Here is a 17,442-nt window from a genome sequence, read left to right as displayed (position 1 = left end):
ACACACACACACGTGTTAAATAAATGTAATAAAATAATCAACCTCGTTTCCTCCCTGACCCAGCTCCAGTGGTCCAATGTCTTCTAGCTATTTCCAGCTCTAAGCTTCTATGGCCAAGGCAAGAGAGGGTAGGATTGTAAAACTCAGGGAGCTCGTTGCATTCACTGCGGATGGACAGATTCCTTTGTACCCCATCCCACCCCACAAATCAGAGAAACTCATCCCCTTCGTAAGATCTCGGTACAGCCGTGGCCCTGAGAGATGCTGGCCTTCCTCCCTGGGAGAAAAGGATGCTACCAAGCCCTCTTCCATCCCACAAAGATGGAGACCACTGGGGAGAGGAAGGACACACGGAGAGAGCAGTTTTGTTTACAGTCCATGTATTTATTGGATTTCTATGGAGGAACTAGACACTCGCTGACTTCCTGTCCCCAGATCTGTCCTGGCAAAGGGGAATGAGGGTTCCAAGCTCAGAGATCACACCAGTGACCGAGTGATGCTAGGGGGTAAAGGAAGAGACATCAACACAGAAGAGGTGGTGCAGACCGGGAGTGGAGAGGAAATAAGGAGACAGACTCGTGGTCCCTCCTCGGATAAACCCATACCCACTCCCTGCGTGGGATTCGCAATCGTCAAGGGTGGAGAGAAGAGACTGGAGCCTCAGGGTGGGGAAGTAGGGGCTTGGGAAGCATTAGCTGGGGCCCGTGATACCCATGAGGGCCTAGGAACAGGGAGGTGTGGGAATGCGGGGGATTTGGTGTTAGCCACTGGGATGGCAGAGGGAGCAGGTCTATAGGTACCAGGATAGAGGCAAGGAATCAAGGTCGTGCTTAGCTACTTAGAGAGTTCAAGGCTGGCCTGTCAACTGGGAGAGGAACAGGGATGAGGGGGGAGATTGGCATAAAAATCAACACTTTAGGCTGTGAGAGCAAGGGCCACAGTGAGGAGCTGTGAGGAGAGAGGCGGAGCTGTGACTTGTTTCACACTGCCCTCAGGAGCAGTTTCACGCTATCTATAGGTGCAAGATGAAGGGTAAGCCTCATCAGGATGGCGACAGAGAACAAATCTGAAAGAGCCAATGGCGGGGGGGGGGGGGGGGGAGGTGTAGAGCTCTTGCTTAGCATGCACAGGATCCTAGGTTCGATCCCCAGAACCGCAATAAACTCTGTCTCAAAGGAACAATGGAGACCTGAGACGGCGAGGTGGTAGAGTCGGGGTGGGAGAGGGAAAAGCTACGGGAGAATGTATCAGTCCTGCCCCTCTCCCCGCAAAAATCAGCCAAAGACATGTGAAGTAAGACATGTGCTAAGTTTTAGGGTGAGGGTATAAATGCATCGCACCCATTTCACAGATGAGGAGACTGAGGCAGGAGATCAAGACTGCCTTGCCCACCGTACTAGAGTGAAAAGCATAGATACATGTTCTCCAAGTGGGCTTCAGCCAAACAAAGAGGAAGACGGTAAGTCAAGGAAACAGGACGCCCCTCCCACTAAGAACACTGGGAGCCTGGGCTGTTTGGGTACTGGAACCAGTTCTTGCACAATGGCCTCATTCCTCCAGCCCCGGGCAGGGTGGAGGAGCACAGAAGAGACCCAGGAAGGGTTCAGGATGATGGTGGTGGTGATGGTGATGGTGGTGGTGATGGTGACGGTGATGATGACAATGATGGCGATGGTGATGACGTCACCTCAGGTCTTTGGATGTGAACCTGCCACAGAATGGACATTGAGAGTGGAGATTGCTCGGAGAACCAGCTGAGAAAAGCCACTGCCTGCTCCCAGCCCAGGCAGAGAAGGAGCCAAGGGTTCAAATTTGGGAGGGTTGCTTAGTAACCCTCCACGGTGACCTCACCATCACGTTGGTATCCACCTTCTCTAAGGCAACACGGAAGTTTTCATTAGTGGCTGCAAAGAAAAGAACAGAGAGCAGTAGAGCTGAGGAAACAGACCACGTGACCCAGGGATGGTCTGGGGATGACAGGCACTCTCGGGCACCAGACAAATGTCTGGGCTGGCTAAGGGGATCAATGGACCCTCCTCAGACTGCGGTACAGCCCAGGGCAAGCCCTGTCCCCGGTGTCAAGACGTACCTGTCAGGGCCTCCTGGAAACCCCTGTTGGAAAAAGTCCCCGCAGAGTCTTCATCCCAGATCTCAAACCATTTCCTGTCCTGGGTCCGGGACCTAGGTGGCGGCTCAGAAGGTTACGGAATTGGGCAAAACTGCGGTGTCTGGGGACCCCTGACCACCCTCCGGCCCTCTGACTCACCTGCCTGAGGCCTGGCGGTGGTCCTTGTCTCTTCCCCGAGAATGTGCCACCCAGATACCTAAAGCCACCAGTAACAGCAGCAGCACAGTGGCGGCCCCCACCAGGCCTCCAACCAACACCCTCCAATCAACCGCCACCTCACAGCGTGGGCCTGAGACCCAGTATGTGTCTGTGGAAAAGCAACTGGAGAGAGAAAGAGTCAGTGTTGAGACAGGTCACACGCCTGTAGGCAGGGCCACACAGGCTGGGGTCCACCATCGTAGAGCAAGTGGCCAGGACCATGGAGAATCTGGTCTGTCTAGGGCAGGGTCTTCAGGAGGGACAGTGGCGTGTGGTGGTTCATATTTGTAGTTCTAGAACTGTTGGGGGGCAGGGTGAAGACAGGCATCAGGAATTGAAAGCCAGACTTCACTACCAAGTTAAAAGATTGAGGCCAACCTGGATCACATAAAACCTAAAAAGAGTCGGGAAAGGCAGTGGAGAGGGAGAGAGGGAGGGAGGAGGGAGGGAGGGCGGGAGGGAGGAAAAGGGCAAGCAATATGGCTGGGGGGGTCAAGGGAGCTTGCTGCTCAGGCCTGGTGAGGCAACCTGGCTTCACTCCCTGGGGGCCACAGAAAGGTGAAGGGTTGAAGGGTAAGTAAGTCCAATGAAGTTATCACCCTGACATGGTCACGGTGTCACACTCCCACGTGCACACAAGACACATAACCAAAAGGTAATTTTCAAAATTAAAACATTTGAAAATAATAAATAAATAAATAAATAAATAAATAAATAAATAAGAGAAAGAAGAAAGGGTCAGGGGGCTGTGGGTTATCTCCACCCTGGGGCAGTGGGCGGGACTCCTCCGGGAGGTGCTGGGAGGTGGTGGGCGTGGCACTGGGTGAGTGGGCGTGGCCTGTGGCATGGGGCGGGACCTCACCGACAGGTTGGACCACTCTTCTGCAGAAAGCACTGTCCCTGGTTGCAGTCGATGGTGCCATTCACTCCAGGTGTGCAATTGGTGACGCAGCGGAGCCTGCTCGGCTCCACCAAAGGAAAGTAGTGTTCCTCATAGCCCTCGGGGGCAGTTCGGTGACAGATGGCTGGGGAGAGAGACAGGAGAGAGGACAGACACAGGGGCTGCGTTCTAGCTTCTCAGAACCTGGTTTTAGTGAAGGGAAGTAAGGCGTGGGAGGGGCGCGAGGGAGGGCAGGCTTTTCCAAGGTGTGTGTGTGGGGGGGGGGGGCTGGGAAACACGCTGGCTGAGATTAGAGGGGGAAGGAACCCTGGCCCTGGTCTTGCTTGTAGGTGCTGGGTGTAGTTCTCTCTCTGTCTCTCTCTTTCTCTCTCTGTCTGTCTCTCTCTCTCTCTAAGCCTGAACCCACAAAGTGAAAGGAGAGAACTGACTCCCACAAGTTATCGTCTTACCGTCGCATGCATACCATGCACACACACATGCATGCACACGCACACATGCACACATACGCACGCACGCGCGCGCGCACGCACACACACATGCACACGCACGCATGTACGCACACACACACGTACACGCATACACACACTCATTCCTGCACTCACACAAAACAAAACAAAATGAAAATGAAAAATAAGACGGGGTGGGGGTTGGGGCAGGAAGGTACCATCCACCCACACTAATGGCTTCTCCAGGGTTGCTCGGTCTGGAAGTTCACGGCCACCCACGGCCACTCAGCCATTTCCTCTATCCTCACCTTCTGGGGTCAGCTCTTTCTCGGTGTGATTGTTCACCTTGATGGAGTCAGACTTAAAACACAGCGCTGCTGGGGGAAGGACAACGCACAGGTATGGGAGGGGAAGAGAGGGCTCTCTTGGTGGCCTCAGAATGGGGAGGCACCACAAGGAACGTGTGCCGTGATCGCTCCCCTCCCCAGTGAGTAAGCATCCCCGAGGGACCCTCCCAAGCCCCACCTTTGACCCAGCAGAGCATGGACCGAGCCATGAACATCAGGGCGCCCAGAGGTTCCCTGACCGAGCTGGGAAAAACCAGAGAGACAGCAGTGACCCTGTCCCCTGCCCACTCCCACGGCCTTTAGCTCACTCTGCTTGTCCTGACAGTTGCCGCCATCTTGACTGGCGCTCTGCAGTTCCTCCTTCAATGCTGTCTTCACCTTCTCAAAGTCGCTTTTCAGCTGGGGGCTGAAGGGCAGCCTCAGCAGGACCCGGTAGTCGACCACGACGCTGCCCCTCCTGAGGGGCCAAGGGCGTCAGAGGCCACAGGGCGTCTCGGGGACACCTCTAGGACCAGCCGCAGGTCTGGGGCTATTCCAGTCCAGGGAATAAAGGAGGGGACCCGGATTTTGACGTGAAATGCCATGTTCTGTGTGTGTGTGTGCTGCACATGTATGTGTGTGCTGCACATGTATGTGTGTGCTGTGTGTGCTGCACATGTATGTGTGTATGTGTGTGTGCATTGTGTGTGCTGCACATGTATGTATGTATGTAGTATGTGTGCTGAACATGTATGTGTGTGCTATGCATGTATGTGTGTGCATTGTGTGTGCTGCACATGTATGTGTATGTGTGTGGTGTGTGTGCTGCACATGTATGTGTGTGCACTGCATATGCATGTGTGTATGTGAGTGTGCATTGTGTGTGCTGCACATGTATGTGTGTATGTGGTGTGTGTGCTGCACATGTATGTGTGTGCATTGTGTGTGCTGCACATGTATGTGTATGTGTGTGGTGTGTGCTACACATGTATGTGTGTATGTGAGTGTGCATTGTGTGTGTTGCACATGTATGTGTATTGTGTGGTATGTATGCTGTACATGTATGTCTGTGCTACACATGTATGTGTGTGTGCATTGTGTGTGCTGCATATGTATGTGTATGTGTGTGGTGTGTGTGCTGCACATGTATGTGTGTATGTGTATATGCATTGTGTGTGCTGTACATGTATGTGTATATGTGGTGTGTGTGCTGCACATGTATGTGTGTGCATTAGTATGCAAGGACACTGTGCGTGTCAGGGACAACCTTGAGCATTGATTCTCAGGTGTCTTCCACTATTCATTTGCTTGTTTGTCTTATGTTTTGTTTTGTTTTGTTTTGTCTTGTTTTTTGACATAGAGTCTCTTCTTGGCCTAGAATGTCACAACATAGTCCATGTAGGGCCTGTGAGCTTCCAGGGATGCGTGTGTCACCACCACCACCACCATCATCATCTTCTGCCTGTGTGTCTGTAGTGTATGTACATGTGTAGGGTGCTTGGCACTACAGAGGCCAAAGGATGACATGTGGTGCCACACCCACTACTCTCTGTCTTATTCCCTTGAGATGAGGTCTATCAATTGATTCTTGAGCTAGGACAGCAGCTGGCAGATCCCCAGCAATCCTCCCGCCCTGCCTCCTACATCCCTGTTGTTACAGGCACGCCTGCCCATGCCCTGGTTCCTGCATTAGTGCTGGAATTTGAACTCATGTCTTCACGGCTGCCCAGAAACCCATCTCCCAAGCCCCAAGCCCAGCTTTTGACATGGTTTCTGGGAATCTGAGCTTGGGGTCCTTACACCTTCGGGACAAACACCTTCCTGACTAAGCGCTTTCTCTAGTCCCACCTGCACCTTCTGGAAGAGGATGCTCAGCCTGGGAAGCAGGGAAAGAATAAGGACTATGCTCTTCCTGTTGTACTGAGACGTCACCGAAGTAGCGACTGGACAGATGGCTCAGTGGTTAGGGGTGCTGGCTTATCCAGAGAACCTGAGTTCTGTTCCCAGCTCCCACATGGTGGTTCACAACTATCTGTAACTCCAGTCCCAGGGGATCTGACACCCTCTGTGACCCCACACATAAGTGGTACACAGACAAAAATGCCAGCAAGCATCCATATACATAAAATAACAATAAATATTGTATATTTCCATATATGTGTGTGTATATGCATATATATCCCTATCTCTCTCCATACATATATCTGTGTACACACATATACACACACATATCCCTATCTCTCTCTGTCTGTCTCTCTCTCTCTCTCCCATCCCTCTCCTTCCCCCTTCCTTCTGATAAACAAAACTGGTACCAGCCAAAGAAAGACTAAGTCAACAGCCCCATCTCAGCAGCCCCTAGGCAGCTGTTCTTTAAGGAGTGCTGTTGCCCACGCAAAGAAATAAGCCCTGAAAACACTGTGAAAGTCCCCCCCAAGGAACTCCCTTGGAGGGAGAAGAGGGTTCTTCAGCCTCCCTCCCACCCACCCATCTACCCCACAGTGTCTCCTCAGCCCCTGAAGGGTCTCTTACCTCAAGGACAGGATTTCCACACCCTGGAAGCCTTGAACAGTCTGGTAAATCTTCCGCATCTGAAATGATGCCAAAGATGTCTGGGATTATGTCTGAACCTATAGACCTGAGGGTACCTAGGGCCATGGCCAGACCCAGCAGAGGATTGCTAAATTCCCTCCTCTCTGCTCACCTCACCCTGGAAGGCACTGCTGAAGTCTCTGTAGGCCTTGGAAGTGTTGTCTTCGAGGTCCGGAGAGAACTCCTGCTCCACAGAAACCTCCATGCCCACTTCAGTCTCCACTGTGTCTGTATCATGGAAGACCTAGTTCTGAATACTTCCTCATCTGCCCTTGTCTGCCATCACCACCACAGCTCTCTCACCCACAGGATTCTCTTCTTTGTCTATTATATCTGAAGACTTAACTGAAGAATACCAGGAAAGGAAAGAAATCTGGAATGATAGCTGGGGGCCGTGGCTCAGTGGTAGAGCTCTTGCTTTTAATGCCCCAGGGAGTTCCTGGGCTGTTACCAGTAGAAAGAGTAAATCAATTAATTCTGGTATATTTTTATCAGAGGTGAAAGAAAGAAGGCCAAGTTCACAGGGATTGGTCTGTAACCCCTCCAGTCCCTCCCCTGCCCATGAGCAGGCAGAATAATAGTTCCTAGAGAGATTTCTGCCTTAATCCCCCAAAAGACCACATGAATATGTCATTTGATAAGGAAGCATGACACAAATAATCTGCCAGGATGCAGGTAAGTTAAGAGTGATAGTTCAGCCGGGCGGTGGTGGCACACGCCTGTAATCCCAGCACTCTGGGAGGCAGAGGCAGGCGGATTTCTGAGTTCAAGGCCAGCCTGGTCTACAGAGTGAGTTCCAGGACAGCCAGGCCTTTACAAAGAAACCCTGTCTCAGAAAAAAAAAAAAAACAACAACAAAACAAAAAAACAAAAAAAGAGTGATAGTTCGATCTACTTTAAGAACTGGAGAAGTTGCTCAGTGGTTAAGGGCGTATGTTTCTCTTCCACAGAACCCAAGTTCAATTCCTAGCTCTCATATCAGGCAGCTCACAACTGCCCGTAACTCCAGGTCAGGGGACTCTAATACCTCTGGCCTCTGTCACCTGCATTCATGTTCACAGACATACACATAACATAAAAAATAATAAAAATAAATCTTTACTAATTTGTTTTGTTTAGAATTTTGGGGTTTGCTTTTGTTTTAAAGTCAGGATCTCACCATATAGCCCTGAGTGGCCTAGAACTCGATATTTAGACCACACAAGTTTTGGATTCACAGAGATCCGCTGGGATTCAAAGAGTGTGCAGCATACACTGCCCGTGTTTGACTTTGTCATGGTTAAGTGCCACGGTCAGATTGGCACACTCTAAGTCAGCTAGGAGACAACCAACCCTCTGGGCACATTTGTGAGGGAGCGTCTAGGTTGAATAACTGAGGTGGGAAGACACATTTCAAATGTGGTGGCACTATTCCAAATTCTGGACTCCTGGACTGAGAAAAAAGAAGAGCTGAGTACCAGTATCCCCACCACCCCCATCCCCCCACCCCCGGCTTCCTGACTATGGATACAGTGTGACCAGATGTGTCATGCTCCTGCTGCCGTGTCTTCCCTCACCACCACCGCGCCGCCATGATGGACTGTGCGCCATCAGACCGTGAGCCACAATCAACCCTTTCTCCCTTAAGTTGTGTGTATTTCCATTCATGATGGTGCATGCCTGTGATCTCAGCTCTGAAGAGAGAGTCAGGGAGATCTCTGTGAGTTCTAAGCCAACCTGATGTATAGAGTGAGTTCCAGGTTAGTCGGAGGAACAAAACAAAAATCTATTTCAAAGACAAAAACAAGCAAACAAACTAACAACAACAACAACAAAAACCAATGCTGTTGTCAGAGATTTGAGCACGGCAATGGAAGAAGCAACCAATAAGAGACTTATAATCCACAGAACTGTATTACAGCTGCTACCTCTGAGGCCATTCAGTAAGGCAGCCATTGAGAATTAGCAAGGTTCAGAGAAGAGCTCACTGAAGGCATCTGGAGGTGAATGGTGAAGAGGGGGTGTGAGATACCGTCAGTAACAGATGAAGAGAGGGGAGTGGAGCACTCGGGCCTTCTGTAAGGAGGAAGACCAGAGCCTGTGGCTCTGACCACTCACCTATGTCGAACTGCTCCACTGGAAACTCACAGAGGGACCCATGGAAGGTGCTGGGGCAGACACACCTGACACCATCCCATGAACCCTCATTCTGGCATCTGTTACTCAGATCTTGGCAGCGGTCTCCAGAGAAACCAGGAGGGCAAATGCACCTGCCCTGCTCCCAGGTGCCACCATTGTCACACACACCTGGGAAGCAGAGGTAAAAATGAGAAGTCTAACAAGGTCACCTGACCTTAGTGACACAGAACTTAGTCAAGAAGGAAAATATCGTGAAAGAAACTATATGGAAGACAAGAGGTCCAACCTGGGGTCGTGGTCAAGCTCGCTGCTGTAGTCATCTGAGTAGAGGTTGAAGTTGATCTTGATTGTGGTGATGTAAGGGTGGTGGCCACTGTTGTCCTTGGTGTCTTTGTGGTCGACAGAACAGGGTATATCACCTTGCTTGAAGTTGTGGTAGTTGGAAAGCTGTTGCTTGGTTTCAGGGTTGAGGGGACATTGATGGAGCCAGGCATATTTGGGGTGGTGATAGAGGTGGCACTTAACCTGTTGTTCCTGGTGGACACTGAGGTGCTCCTGAAAACCGTGTCTGTAACTATTGTCCTAGTGTCTGTTGAGCTAGGAGCATCAGTGATGGTGTCTGAAGGCTCTGTTTCTGGTGTCATGGAAGAGGTATCCAAATGTGTAGGGAGAAAAGTGCTTTCACTGATAGAACCGGGAGAGGTAACCATGTTGGTGGCAGAGGGAATGACGGAGAATGGGGTGATGGGAGCAGGTGTCGCTCCAGTATTGGGATTGATGTCAACACATGAAGTCGAGGGAGAGCTGGGGACTATGGTGATGGTGATGGTTTCTGGGCAGGGTGTAGTAGAAGGAAGAGAGACGTAAGAGAAAGGGGTTGACTTGGTATGAGCTGTGGACAGCGGTGAGGTGGTTGGAGAAGTACTGGTGGTTGAGGAAGGAAGATAGGATGTCACTATAGAAGAGAAAGGAGAGATTGGAGCTGCTGTACTGGAGCTCAGGGAGGAGGGAGAAGGGGGCTTAATGGTAGTAGTGAGCATTGGTCTCCTAGTAGGGAGAGACTGAGAAGCGGACATTATCACTGTGGGTGTCGAGGAGATCAAGGTAGCAAAAGCAGTCACCAGTGCATTTGTGGAAGTGCTTCCTGAGGGGAGGGAATCTGTTTGGGGTTCACCTGATGAAGTAAGTGTAGTTACCGAAGTCGGGGTTGACATGAGAGTCTTAAGAGTAGATGGAGCAGTGGTTGTACTGAGGGCGTGGGATGCTGACAAGGTAGGACTGAAGTTTGGTGATGGACTCTGAGTATAGAAAGAAGAGAAGGAGTGATCGGGACTTGTAGGAGAAGCACTAGTGGGAACAGAAGAGATAGAAGTTGACTTTGACAGTGGGATTTCGGGTGAAGCTGGCATACCCGTCCCAAGAGAACCCAGTAGGGTGTCCCTAGTAACTGTGACAGCAGTTGTCACAATGGGGGCAATGGAATGGGCGGTGCTGAGATGGGAAATCCCTGTGTTCTGGGTGATGGAGGATGGTGGGATGATACTGGTGTAGGTTGGTAATATACTAGAACGTGTATAGGTTGAGGTGGTAGCAGTCATGGCAGATGCAGCACTGTTGCCTGTGGATGAGGAGAAACCTGTATTGAAAGTGGCAGGGATTCCTTCACTAGGCAGAGACGACGTTAGAGATGTCAGTGTCTCCAGGCGACCAGAGGTTGTAGGATGTGATGGGGTGGTAGTTGCAGTTGTGCTGTCAGGGGATTGGGTAGAATTGGAAGAGGAAGAAAAGCTTGTGGAGGGAGTGGAGGTGGCTGTGGTATACAAGTGTGGAGTGACAGTCGTAGTGGTGCCTGAGATGAGTGGAGATGGCTGGGTTGGTGTCAGGAAGGTTGGGAGGGTCGATGTGTCAGTGGCAGAGACTGAAGTGCTGTCCGCCATAGAGTATGTGGTAGAACCAAGGAAGGGCGGAGCTGGACTTGTGCCTGAGGTCAAAACATTGGAGCTGCTGTGGGAGAGACTCGTGGATCTGTCATGTGTGAGTGGGCCCATGTGAGTGGTGACCGAGGACGTGATCGGGGAAGTCACAGCTGTGTCTGTCATGAGTGACATTGTGGTGCTGCCCATGGATGAGGAGGCCAGAGCTGTGTCTGTCACGGCGGGCAGGCCTGAGCTAGGTGAAGAGGGAATTGTGGGTGTGAGGGTCTCTGTGGCCCCTAAAGTGGCAGGAGGCGTGCTGTGAGAGAGAGGCAGGGTGGCCATGGGGACCATCTGTGTGGTGACAGCGTGGCTTGTTTCTAAAGTGAGCAGGGAGGGCCAGGTGGGTGTGGCAGTGGTGCCTGGGGTCCTTGTGGCTAAGATGGAGGTAGGAGAGGTGACATGGGAAGGGGAAGGGGTAACAGAGCTGGAGAAAGACACCAGAGATGTAGCTTCAGATATGGCATGTGTCACTGGGAGCGTGGGCTCCAAGGCAGATAACGGGGTGCTGTGTGTGGTGTCAGCTGCGACTAGGTTTGTACTTGAGCCAGACACAGAGGGCAGAACTCCCTTTGTTGTGGAGGTCAACACACTGCTGGTCACTAGAGAAGAAGGGCTGGGTGTGCCAGAAGCCAGAGTCTCAGTGGGGGTGACTGAAGACGTGGTTGGTGGGGCTGGGAGTCTCTCTGTCCCGGGAGACTCTGTCGGAAGGTCTATATTGGGTGTCAGTGTGGCTTTCCCAGAGGATGTTGTATCTGAGCTGGGGGAGGGGGACTGACCTGTTCCACTCACTGCCATAGGAGGACTCAGCTCGGGAGACAAGGGTTCTGTGAGGGTGTCCGTGGTCGTGGGTGGTGGTGTGGAGACAGCAGTTGTGTACACTGTGTGCAGAAGTGTTGGAGCTGAAGGCTCATTTTCTCTCAGTGTGGTCCGAGGACTGTTGTCCGCCATGGCTGAGGAGAATGTGTGAGTAACTGGAACGCTTGTGCTCAGGGGCTGAACTGGAGAGTTTCCCATCGGGGAGGAAATGGTGGTGTGGGACGTGTAGACAAGGGGAGTGTCGGTGTCCCTGCTGGTGGGGTTAAATGGGATGAGGTTAGTTGGTGACAGGCTGGGAACTGTGTGTGTTGCAGTGTGTGACTCTGTGGTCAAAGACTCCGCGCTGTCCATGGATGAGGAGGCCAGAGCTGTGTCTGTCACGGTGGGCAGGCCTGAGCTAGGTGAAGAGGGAATTGTGGGTGTGAGGGTCTCCGTGGCCCCTAAAGTGGCAGGAGGCGTGCTGTGAGAGAGAGGCAGGGTGGCCATGGGGACCATCCGTGTGGTGACAGCGTGGCTGGTTTCTGAAGTGAACAAGGAGGGCCAGGTGGGTGTGGCAGTGGTGCCTGGGGTCCTTGTGGCTAAGATGGAGGTAGGAGAGGTGACGTGGGAAGGGGAAGGGGTAACAGAGCTGGAGAAAGACACCAGAGATGTAGCTTCAGATATGGCGTGTGTCACTGGGAGCGTGGTCTCCAAGGCAGATAATGGGGTGCTGTGTGTGGTGTCAGCTGTGACTGGCTTTGTGCTTGAGCCAGACACAGAGGGCAGAACCCTGTTTGTCGTGGAGGTGAACACACTGCTGGTCACTAGAGAAGAAGGGCTGGGTGTGCTAGAAGCCAGAGTCTCAGTGGGGGTGACTGAAGATGTGTCCATGGGAGTTCCAGTTCCTTCAGTCTTTAGAGATTCTGTAAGAAGGTCTGTGGTGGGCTTTAGTGTGGTTTTTCCTGTAGATGTTACAGCAGCGCTAGAGGAGGGTTGCTGACTTGTAATGGGAGAAGATGATTCCATGGGGGATGTGAGTGTGGTGGTGGCCCTGAGCGTTGGGGTAAGCTCAACTGTAGTGCCGAGTGTATGGTTGGTGACAGGAGCTGACGGCCAACCGCCCGTCGGTGTGACCCCAGCACTGCTGGCAGAAATGGAGAAGGAGAATACAGACGTGGCTGGAGTCCTTGTAGCACGCAGACTCGTGGGGCTTCCTGTACTTGAGGGATTATCTGTGCTGGTGGGCGTGGTGTGCTGTGTGCTAACAAGTGCTTCTGTGCTTGGGAGGATGGAGGAAGGAAATCTGGGAGCGCTGTGGGCTGGTAGGGCGCTGGAGACTGGGAGGGTGTGAGTCCCTCCTGTCGTAGTAACCAGTGGCTCAGCATTGATGGGTGTGGGCATGAGAGATGTGACTGTGGCGGTGTGGAGGTGTATACTCGGGAAGGAGGAGACTGCAGAGGTGCTGTCAGTCAAGAAGCTCCCTAAGTCTGTCAGGGTGGAAGGTCTGAGGGAGGGGGTCAGGGTAGCCGAGTGTGTGGTAGCAGTCTTGCCTGTCGCAGTAGTGAGCTGAGAGGGCCCGGCAGTTGAGGAGGCGTCGGTGGCGTGAGTGGTGTAGGTAGGAGACGTGAGATGAAGTTCGGGCTTTGTGACTGACTTAGTTGGAGAGCTGAGGAAAGAGACTAGAGGGGTGGTTAGAGATGTCGCCTTGGGAGTTGGGAGTGCTGTCACCGAGGTCGATAACGGCAGAGTGTGTGTGTTGTCTGCAGTGACTGGGTGTGAGTTTGGGACAGGTGTCGAGGATGGGATCCTACTTGTGTGTGAAAGCAACACGGGAGCGGTCGGTGAGGTGGATGTCGTGAGTATCCCGGAAGTCAGCGTAACTAATGAGCTAAGTGAAGCGCTACTGGGGGTTGAGGTTGTCACTTCTGACACCGGCGACCTGGTGGGAGTGTCTGTAGTGGAAGTCGCTGTGGCTTTTCTAGTGGGTGTCATAATGGTGGTGAAGAAGGTTCTAGTCACTGAGGTGGTAGCAGAGGGTGGTTCTGTGGATGTGGCTGTCGTGAACGTGTTGGTGGTCACGGGTGTTGCGGTGGAGTCAACTGTTGTGTCCAGAAAATGGGGGAAGGTTGGAGCTGAGGGTCCACCTCCTGTCTGGCTGGTTCCAGTCCTGCCAGCAGAGAGGGACAAGGAAGATGCAGGTGTGACCGGAAGGCTTGTGGCAAATGGACTTGGGTGTTTCCCCATGCCTGAGGGCGTAGCTGTCCTACTGGGTGTGGTACGCACTGAAGTGATAAATGGTTTTGTTTCCAAGTTCTGGGGGCTTGAAAGAAATGGGAGGAGTGTGGTATGAGATGTTGAGGTGACAGAACCCTCATGGGTTGGGGGGATGTCTGTTGTGACCAGCGGGACAGTGTTGAGAGCTGTAGTTGGAATGGTAGAGACATCTGTGGTAGGTGAAGCTATGGGTACAGTTGTAACTGTGTCCCTCACAGAAGTGCTAGGAGGTGAGGAGATCCTATCTGTGGAGTGGATGTTGGAGGTTGTGGAGCTGGAAGTGATGAGAGATGAGGTCTGGGTGACCGTGGTGACCAAATGTGTAGTAGATGTCCTGGCTGCTTCTGAGGTGGGTAGTGAAGGCCAGGTGGGCATGAGAGAACTGTCAGGGGCCATTGTGTCTGTGAAGGAGGAAGGAGAGGACATCTCTGACGTCAACGCCGTCACGGCATTGGTTAAAGAGCTGAAGTCTGTGGACTGAGATGTACCCGTAGCTAAGGCTCTGGAAGTCGGGAATGCCGACTCCAAGGTGGATAATGGGGCAGTGTGTGTGACGTCTGTGGTGAGTGGCTGCGTGCTTGAGACAGACACAGAGGACAGAGCGGCGGGTGAAGTCACCACCTTGGTGCTCACCGCTGGATCTGAGGGTGTGACTGGAGACATGATCTGGGACGTGGCTGCGATTTCCGTCAGGAGAGACACTGGAGGGAGGTCTGTCGCAGGAAGCAGGGTGGCAGTAGTTAAAAGAAGCTCTGCGGATGCGGTGCTTGTAGGTGTTGGGGTAGATTCTGTTGTGTGCAGGGTTTGGGGCTTGCTCAGCGCCGTACTTCCTGTCTGTGTGTTCCCAAAACAGACATCAGCCGTGGATGTGGAGAGTGTGAGGACAGGAATGCTGACAGGAAGAGAATGTGGTTGGGTGTTTCCAGTGGTTGTAAAGGCAGCTGCTGCACTCGGGGTGGTGGTGTAGGCTGTACCCACCGGACGTGTTATTTCTGTGCTATTGACAAGAAGGGAAGACAGGGTGATACTGGTGTGGGTTGCGGACACACTGGGATGTGCATGGGTTGAGGTGGGTGTCACAACAGATGAACCACTGTTTCCTGTAGATGAGGAAGGGACATGCGTGGCCGTGATGGTGGAGAGGCCTGCACTAGGAGAAGATGTGGGTACAGAAGTGAGTGTTTCTCGAGTAACAGCGCTGTTGGGGTGTGAGGTGGAAGCAGCTGTGGATGTCCTGTCAGTAGAGCGACTGTCTGAGGTTGGGAGGCCAGGAGTGCTATGAGAAGCTACCAGGGTGGCTGTGGTGACCGGGTGTGTGATAGCCGTTCTGAATGCTTCTGAGGTGGCCCTAGAGGTCCAGGTGGGTATGACAGAGGTGTCAGGGATCAGTGTGTGTGTGGTGGTTGTGGGAGTAGTGATATCTGATGTGTTGTAGCCAACCGTGTTGTTTGGAAAGCCAGGGGAATTGACCTGAGACACTGCTGTAGATGTGGCCTGGGTAGGTGGGAGGACTGTCGCTGAGGTAGATAAAGGGGTGGTGGCCATCATGCCAGTGGTGACAGATTGTGTGTCTGGGGTAGGAGTAGAGGAAAGAATGCTACTTGTGGATGATGTCATCACGTTGGGGCTCGTGGGAGAGGACGTGCTGGATCGCTCAGAAAGCCACACATCTGTGGGGGCAACTGAAAATGAGGTCGGAGGAGTCGCGGTGATTTCTGTCAGGGGAGATTCCGTAGGAAGGTCTGTGGTGGGATTCAGTGTGGTGTCTCCAGTAACTGTGGAAGAATGGCTGGGGAAGGGAGGTTGACCTGTTCCAGCCACAGCTAAGGTAGGTCGAGGCTCTGTAGATGTGGGAGCTGTGAGCGTGATGAGGCTGGGGGGTGCTCGGGTGGACTCAGCTGTCGTGTGGACTGCATGGGTGATGGTGGGAGTTGAGGGGACACTGTCCATCTGTGTGGTCCCAGAGCTGTCGGGGAGGATGGGTGGAGAGAATGCAGATGGGCGTGGAACACCTGTATTGAGGATACTTGTGCTTCCTGCACTTCCGGTACTTAAAAGTGTAGGCAGCACACTAGAAGGATGAGATTCGTTAAGGACTGTATCAGTGGTCTTTGTCGTGGAGTAAGACGAAATGAAATTTGTATGTGTTACTGGCATGCTGGGAGCTTCGGGGGTTGAGGTGAAGTCTGTCATGGTGCCCCACGGAACAGTGTCGCCCACAGACAATGTGGTAAGCCTTGTCATTGTAAGGGTTTGGATATCTTTACTAGGTGACAAGGTTTCAGATGTGAGTGTCACATAGGGGGCTGACCCGAGACTCATCATTGTAGCCATGAAACCTGGTGTGTCTGTGAGCAGGTGGCTGGTCGCTGCTGATACTGTGGTAGGGATGCCTGGGCCATGGGAAGATGGTATGTCTGTGGTTTGGGATGTCCCCTCAAGACCTGAGGGACTGGGAACTGAGATTGTCTCAGGTGTGGGTGTTCTGAAGGCTGAGTCATGATCAGAAGCAGCAGAAGGCAGAAACGTACTTGGTGGTGACGTTACACGGCTGGTAGTCGTTGAGGTAGCCATGTTGGATACGGAAATCGTCACCAAGCTGACGGATGGCGTTGTTGATGTGATTGTGTGAGAAGATGCTGTGCTGACAGTTTCTCTGGGAGTGTCACTTATGGGCTTATGTGTGCTTCTCCCAAAGCTCATTACTGTCACCCCCAATGATGGCTCACCTGAATGACTGGTTGTTTCCTTAGCAACAGAAGCAATCGATGGTGATTTATTGGTGGAGCCCAGGGAACGGGTGGAGGGAGTTTCTAGTTTGAGTGAATTGCCTGTTGTGGCAAATGGTTTGGTAATAATGCCTGCAGTGATCAACAAACTGGTACTGGGTGGGGCAGTGTTATCAGTGACGATTGTTAAAGAGGTTTTTGTGGGAATTTGAGAAGACGACAGATAAGTAACCCCTGGAATGAGGGGCACTGTTGTACCGACATCTGTTGGGGTCATGGTAATCATCTCCGTGGTCCCTGTGGCAGAAGGGGTCAGAGTACCTTGGGCTGTGTATGTGGTTGAGACAGAAGAAGAAGGTGGGGACGTTATTGTGGGTGTGCCACCCACATTGGTGACAGTGGAAGCAGAGGTCAGGGATGAGGTCACTTTCCGGACAGAGGTGGGAGGTGTTATAGCAGTAATGGTTGCCGTTGACCTGTCAGTCATGGGAGTGGTAGTGTTAGAGCTGGTGAAGGGAACATAGGTCGTGGTGATACAGGTAGTGGTGGGGTGCGTGGTGGTGATTGTGAGGCCAGAGGGCTGAATGCACTCGGTAGTGGGCGTGTAGACCAAGACAGTAGGAGGACTGGTCTCAACCCTGATGACAAACTTGGACATCAGGGTTGTCACGGTGTCAGGACTGACTGGAGGGCTGGACAATGACTCATAAGTGGGCTTAAAGTTCCTGGGCATGCCAGCAGACCTGGGTGTGTGCTCCTTGTAGTCGGGAGCTGGATTAGGAGATTGGTGGGGGCGGAGAAGCCACTGAGGTGCACCCCCAGCATGCGGAGTACTGCTGGGAGTCGTGCTGGCTGCTTCCGCACCAGACAAGTGCGAGCTAGAGGTGGCCGTGGTCACGGATGGAGTTCCTGTGTCGGCAGAACAGAGGAGTCCACGGGTGAATTCATAAGTCACTCTGTCA

At 52.5% G+C, this 17,442-nt stretch overlaps 1 protein-coding gene across 1 annotated transcript; it reads right to left on the bottom strand.

The window, feature by feature from the left end:
* Window positions 1-1,336: 1,336 nt before the first annotated feature.
* On the bottom strand, window positions 1,337-17,213 carry Muc3a (mucin 3A, cell surface associated). The gene is made up of 14 exons (XM_052167633.1): window positions 16,869-17,213; window positions 16,283-16,407; window positions 8,993-15,717; window positions 8,686-8,874; window positions 6,701-6,816; window positions 6,529-6,587; window positions 4,329-4,477; window positions 3,982-4,047; window positions 3,189-3,351; window positions 2,325-2,449; window positions 2,218-2,277; window positions 2,090-2,176; window positions 1,852-1,904; window positions 1,337-1,708 (listed from the first exon to the last, which is right to left on the bottom strand). The coding sequence occupies exons 1-14, from the start codon at window positions 17,211-17,213 to the stop codon at window positions 1,604-1,606; spliced, it is 8,367 nt and encodes a 2,788-aa protein (XP_052023593.1). The 3' UTR covers window positions 1,337-1,603.
* Between the last annotated feature and the right edge of the window lie 229 nt (window positions 17,214-17,442).

The sequence above is a fragment of the Apodemus sylvaticus genome, chromosome 22 (assembly GCF_947179515.1).
Source record: "Apodemus sylvaticus chromosome 22, mApoSyl1.1, whole genome shotgun sequence".
NCBI lineage: Eukaryota > Metazoa > Chordata > Mammalia > Rodentia > Muridae > Apodemus > Apodemus sylvaticus.
The sequence above is the reverse complement of the archived record's forward strand: the minus strand, read 5'-3'. Positions and strand labels throughout refer to the sequence as shown.